The sequence below is a fragment of the Amblyomma maculatum genome, chromosome 11, assembly GCF_055883805.1.
Source record: "Amblyomma maculatum isolate TAMU_Amacu chromosome 11, ASM5588380v1, whole genome shotgun sequence".
NCBI lineage: Eukaryota > Metazoa > Arthropoda > Arachnida > Ixodida > Ixodidae > Amblyomma > Amblyomma maculatum.
Window position 1 is genome coordinate 159,779,645 of NC_139354.1, and position 24,690 is coordinate 159,804,334.

The 24,690-nt window shown below is 46.2% G+C and overlaps 2 protein-coding genes across 6 annotated transcripts in view; one reads left to right on the forward strand and one right to left on the reverse strand.

The window, feature by feature from the left end:
• The first annotated feature begins 12,249 nt into the window (after positions 1-12,249).
• LOC146175280 (uncharacterized) lies at positions 12,250-14,281 on the forward strand. Its single transcript, XM_084583799.1, has 2 exons — positions 12,250-12,353; positions 12,702-14,281. Exons 1-2 carry the CDS (start codon positions 12,297-12,299, stop codon positions 13,008-13,010), a joined length of 366 nt encoding a protein of 121 aa, XP_084439925.1. The 5' UTR covers positions 12,250-12,296; the 3' UTR covers positions 13,011-14,281.
• Positions 14,282-22,369: 8,088 nt separating this feature from the next.
• Positions 22,370-24,690, reverse strand: part of LOC146175281 (uncharacterized protein CG43867) — a 429,718-nt gene continuing 427,397 nt past the window's right edge. For all 5 annotated transcript variants that reach the window (XM_084584707.1, XM_084584708.1, XM_084584706.1 and 2 more), the window contains one exon: positions 22,370-24,381. In XM_084584707.1, coding sequence (XP_084440833.1) covers positions 24,184-24,381 — 198 coding nt within the window. In that variant the 3' untranslated portion in view covers positions 22,370-24,183. The remainder of the gene's footprint in view (positions 24,382-24,690) is intronic.

The window sequence follows — 24,690 nt, forward strand, 5'->3', positions numbered from 1 at the left end:
GCGCGCACCGCAGAGGAAACGCTTGGGGCGTCTGCTTCTGCAGCTCGTTTCCTGCGTGAATTTTGTTGCATCGCGTTGCTTCTCTGGCTGTTGTACTATGACGCGTTGTTGAGCGAAGAGCAATGATTGGTCAAGCAGGAAAACACGTTTGCAGAGAGCACAGTAACAGTTCCGTCCGTCTCGTATGACTTTCGCCCCCCCCCCCCCCCCCCCTTCTTTTACTGAATGCTCTTATCCTTCCTTTCGTTCTTTCTTCTTGCTCATTGCGCGCTCTTTCTGCTGCCTTCCCTATTCGAACCCTTCCTTTCTCGAAATACACTAAAAGCATGGTTTTCTAAGCAACAGCACCGCGGAAGGCCTTCGGGTAACTTTGCAGTCCACAGTCAATCTCGTTGACTACTTATCTGCAAAATGCGGTTTTGCATACATTATCGCATCGAGACTAAGCCAAGACAAACTAGAAAACCTCTTCGGCATCGTGAGGCAATTTAATGGCTGCAACGATCATCCCACGCCGGATCAATGTTTAGTGACAGTTAATAACTTAGCGAGGCCCCCAAAAGACAGGAAATTGTAATGCTGAAATTGTAAATGCCTTACTTGGAATTAGCCGTATAAGCGAGAAACCTACCCAGCTTCTTTCAAATCCTGTTGATGAGCTTGACCGTTTGGTTGACGAGGGAAGGCTCGAGGACGTCGAAGCTACTTTGAATACCCTTCTTTCAGATGACCACAGATACGTCACTAGGCACAGTTCTAGCCGTCTCATAGCTTATATTGCAGAATACGTCGCTAGAAAGTTCATGAAGAAGTCAAAATGCAGTACTTGCTCCGCTTATCTCATTTCAAGCAAATCGTGCGCGGCACAAAAAGAAGAAAATCTTCTTCTTCTTCTTCTCCCTCGTTGTAAAGAAAATCAATATCTCAAACTTCGACCACGGAGGTCTTCTTTATCCATCCTCGGAGCTTGCAAAGCTCGTGCACACGCTGGAAGAGTCTTTCACGGTTTTTTTTTTTTTTTTTTTTTTTCAGTTCAAGAAAGATTAACGCAAATAGCATGCGTGAATTTGCTTTGTGTTTGCAAAGCGCAGAGGTTTCCAAGTTTGGTTGCCCTACTCATGACAACGAAATGACACACTGAAGTTCTACGTCCTCATGCGATTGCGTTTTTATGCCAAGTCGCTAAACCAAGAGCAGACCTCTAAAGCAGAGAAGGTAAAGCACCTGAGGAGGTGCAAGTAATCGTGTTTGAGGACTTGAATCATTCTGCCTTTCTCTTGTGTGTTTTCAAATTTGGCAGCTTAATTTATTCACGGCCTAGTACAGTTCATTAATTCTCATATAGTTGTGTACAGTTTTATACGTTTGTACCATATTCTTGCACTAAGTCGCGACTTTTTTTTTTTTTCACGTCGTCCATTATGTGGTTTCGTTCAATTGCTATGTGCTCTCATTCATTCATATCGTTTTGAGTAGGACTGCCAGTTCATATGTATGCGCCCACATTTAAATAAAGTCATCGGTAAGCGCTAGCATAATTTCTGTCTTCAAGCAATCTTCGCATACCTCTATTTACATGTGGCGCAAAAAGCACGCTAGCCTAGCCTAAAACACCATCCACTGCGTTTTCAGTACGTGTGAGCGTCGATGGAAGACTTCAGTCTAGCCCGCATAAACCGGTGCATCCAATATAAAAAATTTACATGATCATAGAAATACGTTTGACATTCGTCATTGAACCTCCCGCTAGTGTTCGAGAAATAGAGCACCCAATACGTTCAGGAAATATATCTTGCCGTTGCTTGTCAGTTCGTCGGCAACCTGTATCTTACATTGCCTGTATTTGTATTGCCGTTCCCTGACGACGGCCGCTTATTTTATAGGGAACTAGTTGTTTTGTTCATGAACATAACCGTTTTAATACATTTAGACAAGCGTGTGGGAGCTAAAGCGACACAATTTATTGCTACGCCCTTTCGGAGTCCGTTTGAACTAGCGGTGACGAAGGAGGTTCACCCAGCTGTCTGCTCCGCGCTCACTGCGCTCCTCCTGCACACAGCGCCCTCTCTCCTGTCATCGCTGAAACGACCAGCTCGCCGGCGGCAGACGGCACACTTCTCAATTCTAGAACACTATAATGATAGTGGCTCTGCCCTTTGTATCGGACGGCAGCTTGCGCCGCCTAGCCAAAAAATAAAAATAAATATATTTATCTCTTCCCCATTTTTAGCTTCCAATTCGCCCGTATCTGCCCCTCTCCCTTTTTTTCTTCTCTTTATTCTCTTGACTTTTTCCACCAATCCTCTAACCTCTCTTTTGTTATCAAAACGCGTTCCTCGTCCATTCGTCCATCTTCCCCAGCAAATCCCAGCGCTCTCTCCAGATCTGCCGCTTTTCCCGTGGGAAGGGCAGGACGAAGTATGTTCCGTTGTTTCCGCCTCAGTTCCGCACGCCGCGCATAATATATCTACTTCCTGAAATTTTTTCCTGTACGTTTTTGTTCTGAGGGCCCCTGTCCTAGCCTCAAACAGCAATGAGCTCCCTCGTGAGTTGTCGAATAAACTTTCTTTCTTTATATCCTGTTTTCGAGTTCTATACATACCCAATGCTGATTTCCCTTGCATTCTTTCCTCCCACATTTTCCTTTCTGCCTCCTTTACCTGCTTTTCAATGCTGCTGTTTTGCTGCGGTGTATCTCCAAACTCTAGGTACTTAAATCTGAGCTTTCGGGTTCTGTTAGTCCATTTCGTATTCAGGCTTTTCATGAATAGGTGCTTGTACATTTTTCGTGCCCACCTTGATTCCTCCATTTCGGTTAGTCTCTGATCATATTTTAGTTTGCTAATTGCATGTCTCTCTAACCTCAAATGATGCCCAGCCCATATCTCCCTGGACTCCTTCATTAGGTGTGTTGCCATGTGCTCCCAATGCTAATCTACCTACCTTTCTCTGTCTGATATGATTTCAAGGCCTGACTGTACTTCTGATTTCATGCACAGGACTGCATTTCCAAAAGTGAGTCCTGGTACCATAACACCCTTCCATACCCCTCTAACAACCTCATACCTGTTATAATTCCAGAGGGCCCTGTGTTTCATAATATCCGAACTCCTTTTCCCTTTGTCTATCGTAATTCTTTCATGCTAGGTAATTTTTTCCTTCATTGATCCATATGCCCAGGTATTTATAGCTCTCCACATGTTCAAGAATTGTATTTCCAGCACGTCCCCCCCTTTCATCATTAAATACCATTATTCCCGATTTTTCGCTGCTAAATTGCCGTCCCAGCTTTTCGCCCTCTTCTCCACAGATCTTAAGCAGCTCCTGCAACCCATCCCTCTTATCTGCCAGCAGTAGAATGTCATCCACGTACATCAATCCTGGTAGAACTTGTGTTACTTTCTGTCCTCCTTGCATATAGCTTGCATCGAATCCCATATTACTTTCCTCCAGGCGCCTTTCCATTTGGCTCATGTATATCATGAAAAGCAGCGGTGACAGTGGGCACCCTTGCCTAAGCCCCCTTTTTATTTTTGCTGGTTTTGTTGTTTCCGTCTCCCATACTATCACTGCCTCATTATCTGCATACACTTCTTGTATGAACTGAACCAGGTTTTTATTCAGGCCATATTCCTTCAACTGGTCCCACAGTTTTTTCTGATCTACATTGTCATATCTTAATATCTTAAAAATGCTCCATTTCTCCTTTAATATCTAAAAATGCTATCCATAATGGTCTCTGACTTGCAGCTGCTGTTTCTATACACTGGGTAACCACAAATAAATTATCCTCTACTCTTCTGTCCTTGCGGAAACCATTTTGTAGTTCTCCGAGGATATTCCCTCCTTCTGCCCATTCCTCCATCATTACTTGCCGATTTTTCGGTTTTTCGTTTTCACGGACCACGTCGATCAGCTAACCCTAGTGAGCCGCCATTACCGAGCTGCCGCGGCGAACGCTGCGGCAGAGTCACTGACGCCGACGCCGCACATCTACGGCACGGCGCGGGAAGTAGGGCAAACTCTAAGGAAGTGACAAACATGGAGATCGTTGATGGAGAGAATATAAGCCCCGAGGACATGATACAAGGCTCATGGTTCACCGTGAGGAAGTCGAAGGCGCTACCACTCGAGATCGCGGAGGCGCAGACAGACGAAGGAAAATGCGACACGAAGCAAACATCTACGGTGGTGGTGGTGGTGGAGGAAGGCAGACGCTTAGCACGCCAATCAATAGAGACGCTGCGTACGCATTTGCCGCCGTGCACGTACAAAATCATTCTGCGGCCGAGAGGCGGACTAACAAAATTGCTACAGGGTGGAGAAGTGACCGCGATAGACGCGGTGAAGATGGCGGCAGGACTCGATCCCTCCAAAAATAAGGACGACGTCGTTGTACTCAACCACAAGCAAAACTCGATTATGGTTGGCACCAGCCAAAAAGAGAAGATGGAAAAGTATTCAAAAATTACCCACATCCCCTGCGGAGAAAATCGCATCGACACATTTGCCTACTTAGCGTCTCCTGAAAATTGTGGGAAAGGCGTAATACATGGCATACCTCTATACCACTCCGTGGAGTACATCTTGGACATGTTGAATTGCCTCAACAATCCTCGAGTAGTTGGAGCCCGGAGGCTTGGAAAAGACTCCAAGACGGTGCTTATACTCTTCGAGCAAGTGGAGGTGCCCCGATGGATCTTCTATGGAGGCATGCCTCTGAAGTGCCAACTTTATCGCAAGAAATATGAAGTTTGTGAATCGTGCGGGAGACTTGGACACCGTTCAGATGTCTGCCCGGACCCCGACAACATAAGATGCAGGGGGTGCGGCATGGAGCTCCCACCACAGGAGCATCGCTGTGAGCCAAAGTGCATGCTCTGTGGAAAAGCCCATATTCTCGGAGACAAGAAGTGCAGGGAAATGTATCGCACCCCGCATCACGTTAAGAAGAAGGCATGGGACAAGCTGACTCAACAGCAACAGCAGCAACATCAACAGCCGCAAGCTCAAGACCAACCCCCGACGGGTCGGCGCAGCAGATCAAAGAGCAAGCAAGGGCGAGAGTTCAAGGTCAGGGACGAATCCTTTCCCCGGCTAGACGGCAACAAGACGGAACTGGTGGAATGTTCCAGCTCACGGGACCCGGCGGACGCCTGGCGGCGGAGCGGCAGCCAGGAGCAGCAGGGGGTGAGTTTCGCAGATATGGTCTCCCAGAAGGAATTGGCAAAACTAAGAGATGAAAATAGACAGCTTAGAAGCATGCTACAAAATCTTAATGGGGTAGTAGATTCCCTTCGAGGTCAAATTCAAAATCTGCAACAGCAGGGGCAGTCCAGATCTGGCACAGCCGCTAATCTGAATATCAGGCCCAATACGCAGAACACTAAAGAGGATAGCATGATCACTGACACGGCAAGCCCTCCACCTGTAAAACAGAAGGTACGCGAGGATCCCTCCGAAGAAAAATCAGTAGAAGAAAGGGTGACCCGAATTGAGGGGGCGCTAGATTCGATGACCGCCTCCCTAAATCAAATCACCTCCCAACTCCAGACGCTTGTGGGGGCAGTGCAAAAACAAGCTGAGGAGTCTCAAGTACTCCGGAACGAGCTGCTAGGCATCAACGCCTGGAAGCAGAACATCGAACAGACCCTTGCGAGTAAACATGGCTCGCAAGGCTAAGTATGAGATATGGCAGTGGAACTGTCGCGGATTTCGAAGGAAACGGCCGGTGCTGCAGCAGTTCCTCGCAACGATAGAACAGGCGCCTCTCGCATTAGCACTTCAGGAAACCGGTGGCCCGGCTAAACTTTCGGGATACCAAGCATTCCACAGCGATAAGGGGGAGCGGGCGGCAGTGACAACTTTAGTTAAAAGAAATATGGCAGCAGTACAACACGACCTCGCATCGCCAGAGATAGAAAGTGTTTTTGTGGAGATTATCCTGGGAACCAGTCCTAGGGCCAGTATCTTCCTCCTCAATATTTACAGCTCACCGAGGCAGCGCAAGGCCAGATTCAGGAATTTGCTCCGGAAAGCAGAGCAAGTCAGCGGGGAACATCAGTTAGTGATTATGGGTGATTTCAATGCAAGACACCCTGCGTGGGGATACTGTACACCTTGCCCTAAAGGGAGGCAGTTGTGGGAGGATATACAAGACCTAGGGTACACTATACATACAGATCCTACCTGTCCGACACGAATTGGGAACAGTGTTAGCGTCGACACATCCCCCGACCTCACACTATCTAGGCGCACCCTCAGTCCCCAGTGGAACAACACGGACATGAACTTCGGTAGCGATCACTACATAATCGCGCTTAAACTTGGGGGTGGCCCCGGCCCCAAACGTCGTGCAAAGCCGGCGATAGTGGAATGGGACAAATTTCGGGACAACAGGACAGGCGACAATGAAGGAAAAATAACCGACCTCGACACGTGGGTTGCACAACTAAAGTCCGACGTCAAGGCAGCAACTAAATATCTCGATGACGCTAACGCTCCGGATTTAGTGGATAGTCGTCTTCTCCGCATGTGGGAGGCAAAGGAACGAATGGAAAGGAGACTTAAGGGGCAGCGGTGGAATCGTAACCTAAGGCGCAAGATAGCTCGGCATAATAAGGCCATTGAAGATTACGCTTTCAAGCTATGCGAGCAAAACTGGGGGGATCGATGCGAACACATGGAGAATAATATGAGCATGCCTAAGACCTGGGGACTTCTTCGTCACCTTCTGGACCCTGAGAGCTCGAAAGCTCAAGTAAGCACTAACCTCATGAAGATTAGACACTCCTTTCCAGGAGATGACGAGAAGTTCTTTCGACAGTTGCAAGACTTGTATGTTAGCGATACAAGCAGGATGCCCCTTCCCGATTACTTAGGGGACGCCAATGATGAGCTTGATGCCCCTATTAGCACGGCAGAAGTAAGAGCAGAGATTTTTCGGCTTAGAACCAACACGGCACCGGGCCCAGATGGTATCACTAACAAAATGCTGCGAAACCTAGATGACCAATCGGTAGCCGCACTAACTCAGCTTATGCAGGAGTGCTGGGAGAAAGGGGAAATACCTCAGCAGTGGAAAACGGCTGACATTATTCTCATACCCAAGCCTGGTAAGCCACTTCGGATAGACAATCTACGGCCAATATCGCTAACATCATGCTTGGGAATTAAAGCTACTAGAGCATGTTATCCTAACCAGGCTCACCAAATATATTGATCGACACGACCTTTTCCCGCGGGAAATAATAGGCTTCCGCTCTCATCTCTCGACTCAGGACCTCATGGTCCAGTTGGAACATGACATTATCCGGTCCAAGAGTAAAGATACTAAGGCCATCCTTGGCCTCGATCTAAAGAAGGCATTTGATAATATCTCACACCAGGGAGTCATGGACGGCCTATCAGCATTGAATGTAGGGACAAAAACGTATAACTACATCAAAAACTTTTTGAGTGGGCGTAGTGCCCGCTTTAAATTTCGCGATAGCACGTCGTCACTTTTCCCTCTGGGCAGTAGGGGTACTCCTCAGGGTTCCGTACTCTCGCCTCTTCTCTTCAACATAGCAATGGCAAAATTACCAGAACAACTACGACGTTACCCTCATTTAAATTTTAGTATTTATGCTGACGACATTACACTATGGATCAGCCGGGGTAGCGATGCCGTAATTGAACACACGCTACAAGAGGCGGTGGACACGATCGTGCGGTTTGTAGCAGAACGTGGACTTACATGCTCGCCGGAAAAATCAGAATTCTTAATTTACAATCCACGGTGCCTGCGGAAAGAGCGTAAAGTGGATATACAGATTTCGGTACAAGGACATCAAGTTCCCCAGGTATCACAGATCCGTATATTAGGTCTCCTTCTCCAAGATAACGGCTACAACGGATAAACTATTAAAAAGCTTGAGCGGCATGTATCTCAAACAGTTAGCCTCATCCGCCGAGTTTCGAGTAAAGGCAGAGGACTAAAGGAAAAAAATCTTCTGCGCGTAATCCAGGCATTTATCATTAGTCGAATCAGCTATTCTACGCCATACTTACCCCTTAAGGCAGCAGAACGACAGAAATTAGAGAGCCTCATCCGCACAAGTATTAAAAGAGCCCTTGGACTCCCGCGCTGTACTTCCACCGCTAGCCTCCTGCAACTGGGCATCCATAACACATGGGATGAAATCGCGGAAGCGGTACGCACTTCACAGGTAGAACGGCTCCGCCTAACCGCCGCAGGCAGATCCATTCTAGAAAAACTGGGCATCGACACTTGGGGAGGCGCTCAGACAAAATCTGAAATAGACATGGCTGTACGGGACAGGCTATGGATACCTCCGCTGCCAAAAAACATGCATCCCGAACATCATACGGAGCGTCGGGAAAAAAGAGCTCAAATGCTCAGTAGGAAATTTAGCCGCTTGCCGCCGGAGGAAGTAGCCTTTGTAGATGCTGCCGGAGGGGCGAGCTCCTTTATGGTTGCAGCGGTATCGAATGGGTCAGGTAGACCGATCACCGCGGTCACCCTGAAAACTAGATCTCCTGAGGCAGCTGAGGAAGTGGCTGTAGCTCTAGCCTGCGCCCAGACAAAGGCGCGTTTCGTGATCTGCGACAGCAAAACTGCCATACGAAATTACAGTCGTGGGTTGATTGCTCCCCAGGCAATTCGAATATTACAGCAATCACCAATCTCGAGAACTATACAGCTGATTTGGACTCCATCGCACACTGGCGTTCCCGGCAACGAATCCGCCCATGCCATGGCTCGAGGGCTCTACCACCGAGCCGGCGGCAGAGAGGGCGGACTTGGAGCGGGGACCATAGAGTGTGCCAAATCTTACACAGAAATTCTGCAGCATTATAGACTTAGTAGACGGGTGGCTGCTGCGCCAGCCCCTACCCTAAATTTCAGGCAGGCCGTCGCCTGGCGTCGCCTTCAGACTGGGACATTTCCGCACCCGCTCCTGGTGAGCCATATGCTCCCAGGAGAAAGATCTGAATTGTGTGCAAACTGTGACTCGAGAGGGACCCTCGAACACATCCTCTGGGACTGCCCCTTTTCTCCCGGGAGGGGTCTAAATCTGACGCCGCAACTCTGGGAGACCATGCTGCGCTGCTCGGACCCTGAGCTCCAGCTAGCCGCCATCCAGCTGGCCTGGGACGCCGCCGGCCAACAACGTCTGCCGGCCTGCGTCTGAGGCGGGGCACCCGCCATCCATCCCAAGCGACGGAGGGCCGGAGCCTCTTCATCCGCTGGAATCAATAAAAAGTTCTGCTCTCTCTCTCTCTCTCTCTCTCTCCATCATTACTTTTACTAACTGCATTGCTACCCTGTATATAACTGATGTAACTGTGATTGGCCGATAGGACTTTATGTTATCTCTGCTTCCCTTGCCTTTGCATATTAGTCTCATCCTGCTTAATTTCCAATCTTTTGGTACTTGACCGCCCTTTATTGTAATTGTTCAATCAACTGTCGCAATTTTACTTTGCTTTTTTGTCCTAATCTGGTAATCAATCCCATGGGTATGCTATTTGGTCCTGTCGCTGTTCCCAATTGGGGACCTTCCGTTCTATTCTTTCCCATTCTCTTGCTGTCATCTCCTTGTATTCTTGCTCCTCGTCCCTGTGGTCCTCATTATTCTCCATTTCTTCTGCGGCTTCTTGCCCAGTGTGGCCAGACTTCGCAGCGCCCCCTGTCGTTCATTAGAGTTGCGAATAGGCTAGGATACCCATACGACCAATACTCTGGCAGACCTACAAAACCAATATTAATAATCTGATAGGCTATTAGTTTTCTATTGGATTTTTTTGCTAGGATCCGTGTCAGGATTGCAGTCATCGAAAAGTTTAGACTGTCCACCTGCGAAATGAACACGTGAGACGTGAGTTCCTGCAGCAATCCGTGCCTCAATGTACAACATTTGAGGTGCACTCCGATCGCTGGTCTTATCGCATTCGTGCAAGCGTACCTTTGGTATTTTGAAAAACCCGCAGTTGTCTTGTCCGGACTTCACCTTTTGCACTTTAGTCTGCGTTCGGCTATTACAACCGACGACCGCATAGTAGACCATCGCTTTGACACTATTTGCGCGGCCCGCTCCACGGTCGACTGCTGCACTGTACAGGAAAATGGTGCTCTCAGCATTTCGTGCAAGCTCCCTATAAGTGGCTTGTTCACGTAGAAATCAAAATGCCGTACTTGTTCTGCGTATTTCATTTCCAAGAAATCATGCGCGCACAAAATGAAAATGAATTCATCTCAAACTTCGACCACGTAGGTATTCATCTGTTTGCGGAGCTTGCAAAGCTCGTAAACGCGCTAGAAGAGTCGCACCTTTTTTTTTTTTTTTAGTTCAAGAATTACGATAAATGTAAGCAGCATCCGTGATTTTCAATGTTTTTTCAAAGCTCCAGATGCGATTCCATTTTGATGTGGTCACTAAACCAAAGCTGCAGAGCAGATAAAGCCCCTGAAGGTGAAGAGATGTAAATAATCGTGTTTGAGGGCTCTATCTGTCCACGTCTTGTGTGCTACGGTGGCTAGATGGGTAGGTGTGCCGACCGGCAGGGCACAAAGCGTAGTTCCGCGTGCCTCCGCTTCATGACGACGAAACTGGCGCTGCTGTTCTCCGCCCGGTGCTCACCGGCGGATCGTCTGCTACTTGTCGCAATCGCATCGCGCGTTTTGTTAACCTCATTTTTGTTTAAAAACATTACTTATTACTTGCGTTATCAGTCAAAATAGTAGCTGAAACTGAGACTTTTGCGGCCTGGCATTAAAAAAATAAACAGACGACACTAGCTACCTGTTTTCTCGTCTGTTTGCTGTCTGTCATCGTCCACATGCAAGCGCCGTAGCGGAGCAGGCGCTGCGCTTTTTGTGAGAAGTGATCGGAATGAAGACCAAAAAGGACACAACTTGTTTCGCACCCTTCTGCAAATTCGGCTACAAGTCATCGAGAAAAGGACTGAAAGTCTCGCTGTTTTCGGCGCCGCGGGATCCCGAGCTGTTCAAAAGGTGGGAGCTTGCGCTCTTAATTTCATCGTGCCGACGAGGTTGCAGCCACACTCCGTTGTGTGTGAGCGGCATTTGACCAAGAGTGTATCGAACGGGATTACAAATATATGATAGAAGGTAACGTTGTTAGCCTCCCACGTTCTCACCCACGACTGACGAAATATGCCGCGCCTTCTGCCCTGCCCGATGCTCCCTGTCAAGAAAGGTGACCGCGAAACGAAAGACGAAGAATGCACACGAAATGCTCAGCGCTTGCCAGCTTGACAACGACCACAGCATCCTGGCGGTAGGAAAAAGTGATTCGCGGCTGATTTTCTATTTGGCAGGATACGTGGCGCGAAAGTTTCTTTCAGACTAAATATGTGCCGATTGTGGGATTTTGCTGGCATCGCCAGAAGCTCCCCTTCCGCCTGTGGCCGCTCTCACAGCCCACGTAAGCATGCGGAACTTAATATTCCCATCTGATGCTTTGAACAGTCTCGTGACATCTCACGAGGAGACCTTCAGTCACTGCCTCACAGTCACTGAACTGAGGCGAGAAAGTCTCGCAGACTTCGCCTCTTTTCTGCAGCTCAAACCTCCGCCTATGATCGGTTGTGAGGAGCATAAGATTGAGATCACTGACAGCGTCGTCAAGTTTTACTCTATCATGCGCTTCCACTTCTTGGTCAAGAGCAAGAACCTGGCCAGTGAAAACGCGCGAAAAAAAAAAAAAGAAAACACCTGAAATTGAGACGCGTGCTTTGAACACATAGGCATCATTTTTGGGTGTGTTACTTCACTGACTCAAAAACACTAATGTGTGTATGTCATTTATTGCACTTTCAAAAGTTCAGCTAGAAGATACCGTTTTGCAATACAAGCTTACGCACTCGTTTTATTTTATTTATTCGCAAGGTCTGCTTACGCCCATGCACACGCATAAATCACAGCTGAGCACTGTGTTAATATATATTCGCGTTGCCTTGTGATGGCGTGGAACATTTAATGAAAAAAAAAAAAATTAAGAACGAGGAAGTGACAGTGTTTGGAGTTGCTTGCCTGAAAAATCGGGAACGCAGCAAACACGCTGTACGTAAAAAAACGGCCTTAAACTCGGCTCCCCTGCCTTTGTAATATGTTTACATCCCTTCCCTATTCCCGTAAGACAGCTTGTTTGCAATAAACTCATTTGCACTTGGAAAAAAGTGAAGCGAGTCACTTTCTGTCATGCGTGGCGACGGCCGGAGGAAACGGTCATGAACCGGGCTTTCGCTGGTGGCGCCACTGCGGCGTCATGAAGAAAAGGCACGCGTTACCCCCGCCGGTCGGCACACCTACCCATCTAGACACCGTATGTGTGCTTTCAAATTTAGCAGCTTTATAAATTCATTCACGTGCTCGTAGTTCAGTGACATTTTCATATAATTATGTAGCATTTCATATGTTATTATATATTCTTGAATTATTTATTTATATTCATTCAAGTTGCAAATTGTTTACCCTGCTGGTCTTTGAAGTCCGCTGTGTGGTTTCATGCATTGGTATTAGCTCTCACTAATCTGTTTCCCACCCACATTCAAATAAGTATTCAACAGCCCGACATAATTTCTGTCTCCAAGCAATCTTCACATACCTCTATTTACTTGTGGCACAAACTAATACTAGCCTAGCCTAAAACACCCTCTATTTGGTTTTTCAGTCCTCGAGCGTCGATGGGGGACTGCAGTCTAGCCCGCATAAAGTGAACCAGGAGCAGGCGGGAGAGGAGAAATGCTCAGACGAACAACTCACGGTCCCGTCCCCGACCAGCAAAGAGACAAGAGAAGAGGCGCTCGCCCGACACGATCCTCGCCCAGCCGTAGGGTCGAGCCAACTCGCCCCCTGCAGTCAGGCTGGCAGGACCCGACCCGACGGTCATCCAGCTCGACCCCCTAGCGTATACATGAGCCCGACAGCCGGTTTTCAGCCCGACAGGCCTCCCAGACTCGGCTTTGTCGGTCTCATGTAAACCCCCGAGTGAAAAAAAGCACGCAAAATAAAATAAGCTAATTCATCCGAAATGGAAGGGGCCCGCCGAAGAAGGGTCAAAAAGGGCCGGATGAGACAGATCTTATCTGCTCGCATCTCGCAGCGCGCTTTTTTTCCTCTCGCGGTCTCTCAGGGAGTCGGGGAGCGTTTGTACCGGCCGGCGGCAAAAAACCGGAAGCTCTGGAGTCCAGCAGCCTAATCCATCCAGCCATAATCCATCCATCCATTCTGAGCTCTGCCACTGGCTGAGTGTTGTATACCCCCTTTGCTCATGAACGTACACCTACGCAGTCTCTTTCAACCTTCTGTAGCTAGGAAATCCACACTGCATCAGGATTCCTCGTGGCCTTTATATTGGCTACCAGTGTCTCTTTGCCATGAGCCGCCTCAGAGATCCCACTTTGTGTGTTTGCGCACCATGAGTGGTAATATTTCGTTTGTTGTTGGTTTGACCTTGAAGCAGGCAGTCCTTGGAAACTTGACCTTCCTCTAGATGTAAAGCAGCCGGGATTTCTTTTGAGAGTGGGTTTGCTCTCGCATTTTTGGGTGCTGGTGCTATCGGCTGCAGCCTTCGAACATATCTAACTAGCTGGCCAGCTCTTAAAATGCAAGCCACTTGGAGCCCTCGCGCAGGCATATGTATTTTAGTGGCTGACATGTGCTTACACACTGGACGATGCATGAGCATAGCTCACCTATCACGACTTTACTAAGCAGGGTCCTGCCTGCTACCACTGTCGAAGCCTCGACCAGAACTGGCAGTTGAAGCAGTCTCAAATAACGATGACCCAATTTTCCATAAGGGGGAAGAGTGCTGAGCCCTACAGTTCCTCTTCAGCCCGTATTTTCCACAAGTCATGGTGAGAGGAGGTTTGTGTGATGGCATGCATACTAGCTGTACCTTCTCTTTCCCAGAAGGTTGTCGGGGCTTCCGCCATAATCTGTTGCCTGGCTGTCGACGAGGAGGACTGCCGAGAGCATGTAGTCGGCCGCACTCCCTTCGGGAAGTTTTCCCATTTGCACTGCTTTCTCCAGTGGGCACGCCTAAACATTTCAAAAAGGACCACCATGGCTTACACTTATCTTTGCTGCACTGTCTTCAGAGGTCATTCTTGTCTAGTTATCCGTTCCATCTGGGTCTATTATAACAATTTTATGTTATTATAATATGCCTCCAGCTGACTGGCAGAAATGCGATGACTGTTTGAATGTTTGTTGTCATTCTGTTGAGATTAAAAATAAAAACTTGGAGGGGCACTTGGACTCTGCCTTGCAGTAATGGCTCCCATCTGCGAAATCTCCTTGCATAGACTTTGCTGCTTGCCTGAGTAGTAATCTCTTAATTTCTTGATCTAACATCTCACAGTTGAATGCCAAAGGGCTCTCTACATATACTCAACCAAGCTGTGGCTGTGTGACTCAGAATGCAAGGTCACTGAAAGGAGGGGTCCTGCCAAATGTGGTCAGGTAAGCAACGTTCGATCATCCATGCCATCCACTTGCCATGAGTTTTCACTCGAAATAGCACCGATGCTGGATTATCTGCAGAACAAGACGCTATCGTGCCAAAACATTCAACAAGTTCTGGATCAGGATTACAAATCCTTGTCAACCCTTGGATTCGCAGCCCAGAAACACCAAAGGGACAGCACTTTTTGCAGGCAGCGAGACTTTATTCCATCTTGCACAAGAAACGCATTACAAGTCGTGCTTGCGGTAAAAGCGAAGAATGAGGTATCACAAGTGCGTCCCTGAAGGCCAGCCTGGCTGAACAAACCAACACTGCACTCAGAATGATTAGAGTAGTTTTAAAAGAGGAAGCGTTCTAGTTTGTCCTGGCCTTCAGGAATGAGTTGGTTTTAAGATTAAACAATTTTATCATAGTGTCTACCAGCAATGCTCCTGGTGGTGGCAGCAGAGGCTATGCTCAAACCCTGGTGCGATTGGGCAAAACCAATCGAGAGTACCTGCAGCCTGTTCACCTCAAGTATGCATTAGCATCCACTGCGAGCATCGTGGGAAAACGAAGCTGGGACAAATTCATACACTTCTTGCATGACACAGGCAAAAACCATAAACCAAGCTTAAAAATTTTTCGACATTGCTTTAAGTACAAAGTTAATCAACTACCGGAAATCAGCATCTTTGTGACGAATCAATAAAATAAGAAGTGGCACATAAAATTTATTTTTCTTACAATCCTTCACAAGAATCCCCTTGCTTAGAAAATGTGCACTAAATTAATCTGGAACATTACAGCCTCTTCAGCTCAATGTCTACCTCCAATGGCCCGAGTTGCACTCCTCAGGAAAATGTTTTTTTGTGTGTGAAATCTGAGAGACAGTCTCTCGTGCAGTCTATGTACTATGGCACATGGTTATGGCTCAATGCCTTTGCTCAAAATTCGACTGAAGACAACAATTGACTAAAGTCACCTAAATCCCAGTACGCAGGTACTCAGCTCACAAACATTATATAAGACTTAAAGCACAATATTCCACTGCTCAGAACTTCCATCTAGTGCACCTGTACAGAAAGCATTCTGCTTCCTTCTATTTTACCCTCTGTCATTGGCTAAAAGAATGGTACACCCCTGCCACTGCTGGACTGTGTAGGCACTGTTGATAACAACACAATAATAAAAAAGTGATTGAAGCCAAAGGCTCCAAATTCCCATTGTAAACACACTGCATTTAATTGAAGAATATAAAAACACATATATAAAAGCAGGTTCTACTTTGCTAACAAATAAGTTGGAGCCTCTTGTCAACTGTCCTTCAGCACTGCAGGTCTGGATTGTTGAAAGGTTTTGCAAAATACACAGTTCAAATATTGATACTTGGACATATAAAGCATGGCAGTTAATAAGTTTATCTGTAACCATGAAGCAAGCTAATGATGCTCTCCTAGCTAGGAATTGTTAAGACTAACCAACTTATCAAACAGTGCTTTGAAACAAGCCAGTCTAATTCTGTTTTGAAACAGTGTAAAACAATTCATTAATGTATGGTAGGTTTCCATGCCTGCAGCAGCAAGGAAAACAAACCAACGTCCGAAAAGTGATTGAAGTTAGGAGAAGCCCAATTTGCAGGGTCATAACATGCCATTCAATATAGAATACTGAATGTTATGCTGAACCTGAGGTTGTTAAATGCATACAATAGCTCTATACTTTTGCACGGTATTGGTATAAATATATCTGGGATCAGCCATACTTCCAAGAAGAAAATTTGCAGAGCTATTTCATTATGTAGCAGTCTTTGTGTGTAACTATATTCTCATTTTTTGCTCCCGCAAAACCATCTGTTTTTGTTTTCACAAATCAGTGTGTTAGTAAGATTGGGCTAAAACTGATACCTCTTGAACTAGAATGAGACACATATATTAATTATAAATAAATACAACTATCTACAAAAAACAGACATGAGTCAAGTGAAGCTAGAAATCAGCCTGACACTGTTGCTTGAAAAGTAGGACTAATTTTGTGATGAAAATGCAGCCTTCTCACATTCAGTGCTGCTAGTCTGTCATCAAATGTGTTGAAGGTGCCACTCTTTTTACTGGACTGCATAGCGGCAGCAGACGCTAGGAATTTAAAAGGAACGTCGACTTTTGAACTGTTGCACCAATTTTGATCACATTTTAGGGTATCTTCCTCTTAACAGAATTTATTCATCACCTTGGCATAAATAGAAAAAAAAGTAGTAGCTGTCAAGAATTACTCCGAGGAACTGACCCAGAGCAAGCAGAAGAAATAGCTATAGCGCTTGCGCTCTGCATTCTCAGTGCCCCTATATACCCCTCAGTGATTCAAAAACAGCACTGGTAAATTATGTTGGAGTCCACCCTGCCACCTACCCAATATTGCAAGCAGCATCCTCGTGCAGCACTGAGCTCATCTGGGTGGAAACTCCGCAAAGAGGCTGCCGATTCTCAAGGGTCCAGAAACTGGGCACCTCATGGGGAATTTCTCACAGGAACATGTGAGTGCTCAACTTATTGCAAATGCTCGTGCCAAATATGCCCACACACCTCACTACCGGAGAGCTACACCTATGACGCTGTCTGTAAATGCAGACCCCCCCCCCCCTTCTCTCTCCATCCATCTTGTAATGCACAGGAAAACCTGATTCATATCCTCCTGGCAGGCCAGCCCAAACCTGGGACTATGCTCGACGGATCCGGCAAGGCAGAATGTTGTTGCTAGCCACGCCGCCTGCGTGCTCCAATTCCTTTACAAAATAAATGTTTTCTCTCTCTTAATGAGTAATTAAGGAGGAAGTAGGGATCAGATCGCAAAAGTTGTAAAAAAAGTTGATTTTAGAAAACAATTGATTTTCAGCACCTACAACATTCATTCTGTGTTGTTAATAAAATATTTCACTGAAAAACAAATTCTAAGTGTTGCAAATAAATATATAGACAGTACAATGTACTAGGCAATGTATGCTAGTTCAGAACTTTCGGACTTGTTTTCTCAAAAGTTTGTTTTGAACTTATCACCTTGCTCGTGGAGAGCATAACACAGCAGTGGATGCACGGATTTGAATGATGTTTGTTTTGTTCTGACATATTATGCCCTGCATTGGGACAGTCTGAGATTTACCACCTAAGCTCTAATTTTTTTTATTATCCAGTAATTAATGCATTTTAAAATTAGGAGAAAGTGCATACTATTTCATTTAAAAAAAGAGCAGAGAAACAAAAAAAAAGAAACTACGAATGTCTTGATTTAGATCACACTTCTGAGTAACTATTAAGACCATTTAAAAACCCGTAGCCCATTTTCTTGTCATTCTAAGCTTTCCATGGGCAGAGAACCTGTGAACAGCATATAAACAACAATAAAACAAAAATACTGAATATATCATTGCGAAACTTTATATCTGACTGTTTGATGCTATTTCAAGTCCATGTACTGATTTTCATCGCTCTACGTCGAAAATTAAGAAAGTTAACCTTCAATCCTCTTTTTACCCCTTAACCCTTTCACTGTCACTAACGTACCAGTATGTTTTTGCGCTTCCTCCCCACAGTGTCACCGGCGTACCGGTGCATTCTCTATCGTGCGTTCAAAATTTCGTGCCTGAACGCGAAGCTGGCGCGTTTGGACAGGCTGCGCCATCTGTCAAATCTTTCTACAAGTTCGTATCTTCGCCTCGCGTTGTGTTGGTACGTATATATTGAAAAGTATGGAGCGACCGCGCGCACCCCCGCTACCATCTTTGCTGGGGGCCGCGGTCGCTTCCTGCACGCTACTTTATCGTGCTAAACGATCACACGGCGCGTTTCGCGGCGCGTGCATGCGGGTTCATGGGTTGTTCTGCCGATCTGCCTGCGCAGGTTTGCATGTTTTTATTTTTATTCTGTTGGCGTGTCTGCTTTGACGAGTCACGTTCAGGGGCTCGCGCAGTTGCCTCTCCAATAGGTCGACACGTGACTTGATCGCTGCTTTCGCTCTCTCTTGCCGCGCCCTTGCTTGCGGCTAGCAGCAGCAAAGGAGATTGTTATAGCCTCTTTCCATCTCCCTTTGTCATCTTGATTTCACAACGTGCCATTTCTCTCCGTTGTGCGGGCCACCGAAAGTGCACCCTCCATATGCGCGGTTACTTTAGGATGGCTGACCGCGTGGGACGTTCGACTGCGGACTGCAGCAATCGTTCTTTTGATTATATATCTCAAGAAATATCGAGCAGGTTTTTTCTTATTTTATCCTCATTTATCTCATTTATAATTACGCTGATGGTGATGATGTTAATTAACGACACTTGCAGAACACTGAAATGTGCATATTCCATTAACTATTTTATTTGTATAGCAATCATATTTAAAAAAAACCACTATGCTCATTGCCCGATATGCTCGTTCCTTGAAACAAAGCCGCCACTCGGGGTGCGTCACAGCCAGAAACGCCTGACAGCGAAAGGTTTATTTGTGTCAGCTTAGGAAAAATATTTCACAAATCATGGATATACCAACTGTTTGAGCTTAGATAACTTCTAGGTAGCTCATTGTGCAGGGTAAGGCCCAATGCAGCTTTTAGACATTTTTTTGTAAATATCCGAGAACTTGAAAAAGGACCTTTATTTTATGTTGTGATAATATATCACACATTTGATCTTTCTTTTATTTTTTCATACAGAATAATTAGAAATCCAAAAAGCTTTTTCTTGTTTCCAACAAAACCGTAGTCTAGAAACCGCCTTGAAAGCAGCCTTCGGTGAATGGTAGCTCTCCTAACGGTTGTGCTCGTGCAAAAAATGAAAACTGCGAAAAACGAGTTTAGGGATTTCAGAACGGTTTTCAAATTTAGGACTTGGATTAATAAATCAGAGTGGCCTGGTGGATATGCTGGGCCAACCTTTTAAACATGACACTGCTCTGCAGCAATTGATTCGAGTCACCTCTTTCTTTTTCAGTTTTACAGCGGTCCACCAGCCTCCGCTGGTGAAAAGCTTTCTTTGGTTGTTTGCTTGGCATGCCTCTCTTTCTATGCTCCATTTTCTATCTCTATCTTGTTGAGCACTTTAGTTATCCACGCTCCCAGTGGTAGGGTTCTAAGGTTATGTGTCGGCTAATTCGCTGTTTCCATGGCCCAAAATTTGCCTTTTCTTTCTGCATTTCTTCTTAGCGTCTGCTCTACTCTCGATAGCAGGTCCTCTTTGGCACGAAAAACAAGCATTCTTGCCCGCCCTGCGGCCAAGTGTTGAAATTCATAGGAGCTTTCGGCGGTGCCCCATCTCACAAAACAATTTATTTTAATTCTACTGTGACAGCCAAACTTGATGAGACGGTTAATGCATGCACAATCCAAAACAACAAAAACACATTTTTTTGTGGCGATAAATTGGTTTCAGCCCTGCATCCCCCAGTAGACGCAACAGTGCCATGTTGAACTTAATCACAGGGGTGCCAGCGGAAACACAAAGACACGTACACAGGAACAAGGAGGTAGACACGGACGGATGCTGGACTATCAACTGTGGTTTATTGAAGAAACATTGCCGCACAAAAAACACACATCCGGTTCCACACAAAGTATCTCACAGTATTAAGAAAGTGGCTGAAAGGCATGGTGTTAGTTTTCTGCACCTTGTAAACTGGCAGGCCTGTGTGCGAGAATTGGGAATGAAGGGAGGCAAGCGTGTAAAGTGAAACCCTTCACCGTGTGCAAGACTGGTGTCATTTACAGCTTTCTGTTGGCCTGTGGAAAAGTGTATACAGGTCAGACAGGCAGGTGTGTTAATAAGAGATAACAAGAACACAACACATTCCTGGGAGGGGGAGACCAAAGAAGGCATTTGGCAGTTCACTGCCGCAGTTGTAAAAAGTGTAAAAAAACTATGCCGATGTTTGACCGTGTGACTATTCTAGGAACGGGAAGGACCAGATATGAGCAAGAAATCTTGGAAGCTTTTCATATTGGCAAAAAGAAAAAATTGTAGAAGTGATACGTCGTTGTGTTTAACTAACAAGGAACGTGCCTACATAACGGGCAGATAAAAGTGCCACTGAATTGACATCAGCACATGTGTCACAGGTGGCGATGGAGATGCACATGCATTGGATGTGTGTTCTTTGTGCGGCAATGTTTCTTCAATAAACCACACCTGACAGTCAAGCGTCCGTCCGTGTCTACCTCCTCGTTCTTGTGTACACGTCTGTGTTTCCGCTGGCACCCCTGTGATTAAGTTCAACACGCACCAACTGGCCCAACAGCTAACGTTATTGCCATTAACATGGCCTTTTCACTCTGCAATTTTTAAAGATGTCTTTCTTGAAGTTGGTTTCTAGGGAAAAGGAAGGCTCAGTATTTGTCTCACTTGTCGGTGGACTCTTACAGTCAACCACAGAGATACTATGTTGTGCATTTGAATTCCTATTGTAAACTAGATTTGACTAGCACAGGGATGTTAAGTAAATGGTATATGGCACCAAAACTGCACAGTTACATCAAAATTTTGATAAGAAATGGTGTACATTTTTGCGTTATGATACTGAGACCGGTGTTTCTGGGATACAGGGCCCTTACACTATGGCACATAAGGTAAGATGATCATAACCCGAGCTCAGGCTGTTAGAGGCGATCACAGTAGTTAGCTCAAAAAGAGGATTGTGCATCTGACTGCCAAGAATATTTTTGAGGCAAAGGCTTGAGAAGTCTTGGATCAGGGCGAACATGGCCAAGCACTGTCACTAATCACCCCACAATTTGTCCTGCCTAATCCTGCACTCCTTTGTCCTTGACATGACACAGCTCTTGGGCTGCCTGGCCCAACTTCTGGTATTGTGTGCCTTGCTCGAAATGAAAAGTGGTTGGCTTTGAAAAAGGTATCATCATCCTTACCCTCAGCCTGACTATACCCACTGCAGGGCGAAGGCCTCTCCCATATTCCTCCAATTAACCCGGTCCTGTGCGAGCCGCATCCGTTTGACCCCTGCGAGCTTCTTTACCTCATCTACCCACCTAATTTTCTGCCACCCTCTGCTACGCTTTCCTTCCCTTGGAATTCAGTTTGTTGCCCAAAGCGACCATCGGTTGTCCTTTCTTCGCGCTACATGTCTTGCCCATGCCCATTTCTTCTTCTTGATTTCCATTAGGATTTCCATTAGGACTTGAGTTATTTCTCTGACCTACTCATTTTTGTAGGACTATCCTGGGAGGTTGAGGAAAGTATCTGTCTCTCTTTTTGGTGGACATCTGCAGTTGCAATTATCGATGGGCAATGAGAGGCACATACGCATAGGCGGCTTTGCTCTGTCTCTGGCACCATGTGTGGAAGCATTTTGCAACCAGATTTGTTCCAACAATTCATTGCAATAAAACAAACTGCATCTTCTCAACACTGAAAATGTAGCCACACCAGAAATATCAATTATGTAGCCAGGAATAGTACGGGGCAATATTCCATTTTGCAGCCAGGAAGGGGGCTACACACCTGTGACTGCATTGACAAGCAAAGCTGCTACGAAATACAGCATCACGTGCCCCTGCATATGATCAAATAAAGGCGTGTGATAGCTAACAGATTGCTGTCAACTGTGAAGGTTTTCATGACAAGGAGGATGCTTTGATAGGCTACAGGTGACATGTTTATAGGCCAATTAAACTGCACTGGACCACCTTTTGACACCCCAACCAAAAAAGACCAGTGCGGAAAATTGGGGACGAAGGAACACAAAACGACAGGATGGATCCTGTCGTTTTGTGTCCCTTCGTCCCCATTTTTTCCTGTCGTTTTCTGTTCTTATGTCCCCGTTCTTTAGCGCTACTCTTTTTATGTGCCAAGCATCAGAAGACTGCCGTGAACAGACAATGTGATGAGGTATAGTTGGAAAGTTTCTACACCATCAATGCAGATACTTCCCTACTGCAACACTATAAGGAGCACAAATGCGACACCCCAGGTGAACACAAAGGAAGGTTCAGTGCAGCTGAATGGCTTGCACATACAAACAAAACAACCTGAAACACTGCTAATCTGTTGGAGGACAAGCTCATCATCTGACTAGGACTGATTCACAAATGATTCAACCTTATCATCTATACTTGCAGCAGCCTTTTAATGCAGCCCTCTCACTTCCAACAATGTTTGTTTGTTAAAATTCTCCAGATGAGTTGAAAACAGAATGCCATAGGCTGGTGATTATCGAGATTCGCTAGGCTACACTAGATCTCGCAACATGTGTGCTGTACCACCTATGCTGGTACGTAGACAATCAGGCCTACTATGGCAAGGGCAATAAATATGAAATTCAAAGGTATAAAAATAGGTTGTGCTGGTATGGTATTAGTTCTAGAAGCAAGCTCATTAAAAACCATGCATGCAAGCCAGTGAACACAGGGAGAGAGAAAAAAAAATCAACCAATAACATTGAGATCTTGGCCATAATTTTAAGTAGTAGTAAGGTCAGATTCATAATCACAGTATTCAAACTGCTTAGGAAACCATGACAGTAAAAATAAAAAAATAAAAAAACAACAACAAACAAACAAAAAAAACACCTTTGCGCACAGATCCTTAAAATTTCCAAAATCTACTGTGGAAATCGAACCAGCTGTGCCACATCTCTGCAGTTAATGGTACCGTAAGCAACATTCACGCGTCACAGCTAAACTGCCCTAGCTATGCTAGAACAGGACACATTCCAGTACAAACAGATCAGAACTGGAGATACTCCATTGCAAACATGTATACGATAAGCTGAACTTGCTAAGGCTCTCATCATATTACAACAACCTAACCCTGCTAGTTCTTGAGACTGGTGTTTCTGCTCTGCATACAAGGTTGAGCTCCTGGGGTCATCCACAGAACAAAGCGTTCACAGACATGCATGACAGTTCACACACAGCTGCAAATTCTGCTAGAAGCTTGCCGGTGTGCGCTGGTCATTAATCATCACTATCCCAACTACATCCACCATGGGAAAAGGCCTCCTATTGATCTGATGGCTGTGATGACAATGCCTCCAGCACTGTACATCAATCAGAGGGAAAGGCTGGGTCACACTGGGGACCAAACACATGATCCCTACTGACATATAGCAGTGCTCATCCTTAACCTGGCAGATGAACATGACAGTAGATGCATGGCCTGGTTCTAGAACAGTTTCTTCCCACTGTTCTTGATGAGTCTCACCCACTCTGTGAGCACTTGTACAGAGTGTTGAACAACACATACTTGAAAATCACAAACACCGGCGTGCGTGCTGTAGTTTGAACTGCCGCACAAGGTGCCCAGCCTTTGTGCTAGCTAAAGTGGTGTCCATACCAGTGCCATCATCGGTTGAGCATTTGATCTTGGCACAATCGTTTTGGCAGAGGAATGACTGGATCCGGAGAATAGTGCAGCACAGTGAGTCACTGCCCCACCTGAATTTAAGCCGCACCAATGTGCACAAGGACACACTGGGAGATTTGTGGCATGCAGATTCTTGAAAGCAACTCAACGAGTGTCATCTGCTCTTCTTGTGATTACGCAGGCATTTTGCTTAGGTTTCATCTTAGCTGAGGTCGCCACCACACCCTTCCATGCTTGACTGGCTCACTTCCAGGTGGCACGACCACTGCGGGGTGATGCAGTGACCGTGCCTCCCCCAGCACTGGTGGCGGAAGAGTCAGGCCTGTGTCGGGGCGTGGTGGAGGGCGACCGTCAGGAGTCGGGTGTCGGCAGCAGGGGCCGTCGCGATGAGGCTGTTGACAGGGCAGGTGATGACGTCGCAGAGCAGGGGTTCACATTAAGCCGCCCACTGGCCACCACCAGACTGCCACCGGGCGAGGGTGCCACACTGGCACCGGTGGCACCCAGTGCATTCATGTAGTCGGCCACCAGGAGGGTCACCTCCAGCACCTGTGACAACACGGCCGGTTAGGGTGCATGGCAACAGCTCTACATGGGAGGTTTGGCAGGATCACAGATCAAGACTGATTATTGCACCCAGCTACTTACACAATTTTGGAATATAAACTCTCTACTGCACCATATTCTCGATGTGCCAAGCAACAAAACCAAAAAGTTTCAGCAGTGAGATATTTTTAAAACTACTATATTCGCTTCTTCATAAGCAGATAGGAATGGAAAGCCAGTGCAGCCACTGACGACATAAACCAATGCTGCATGTTCTGTGCACGAGCAACGTCAACCGCAGTTAGGTGAAGC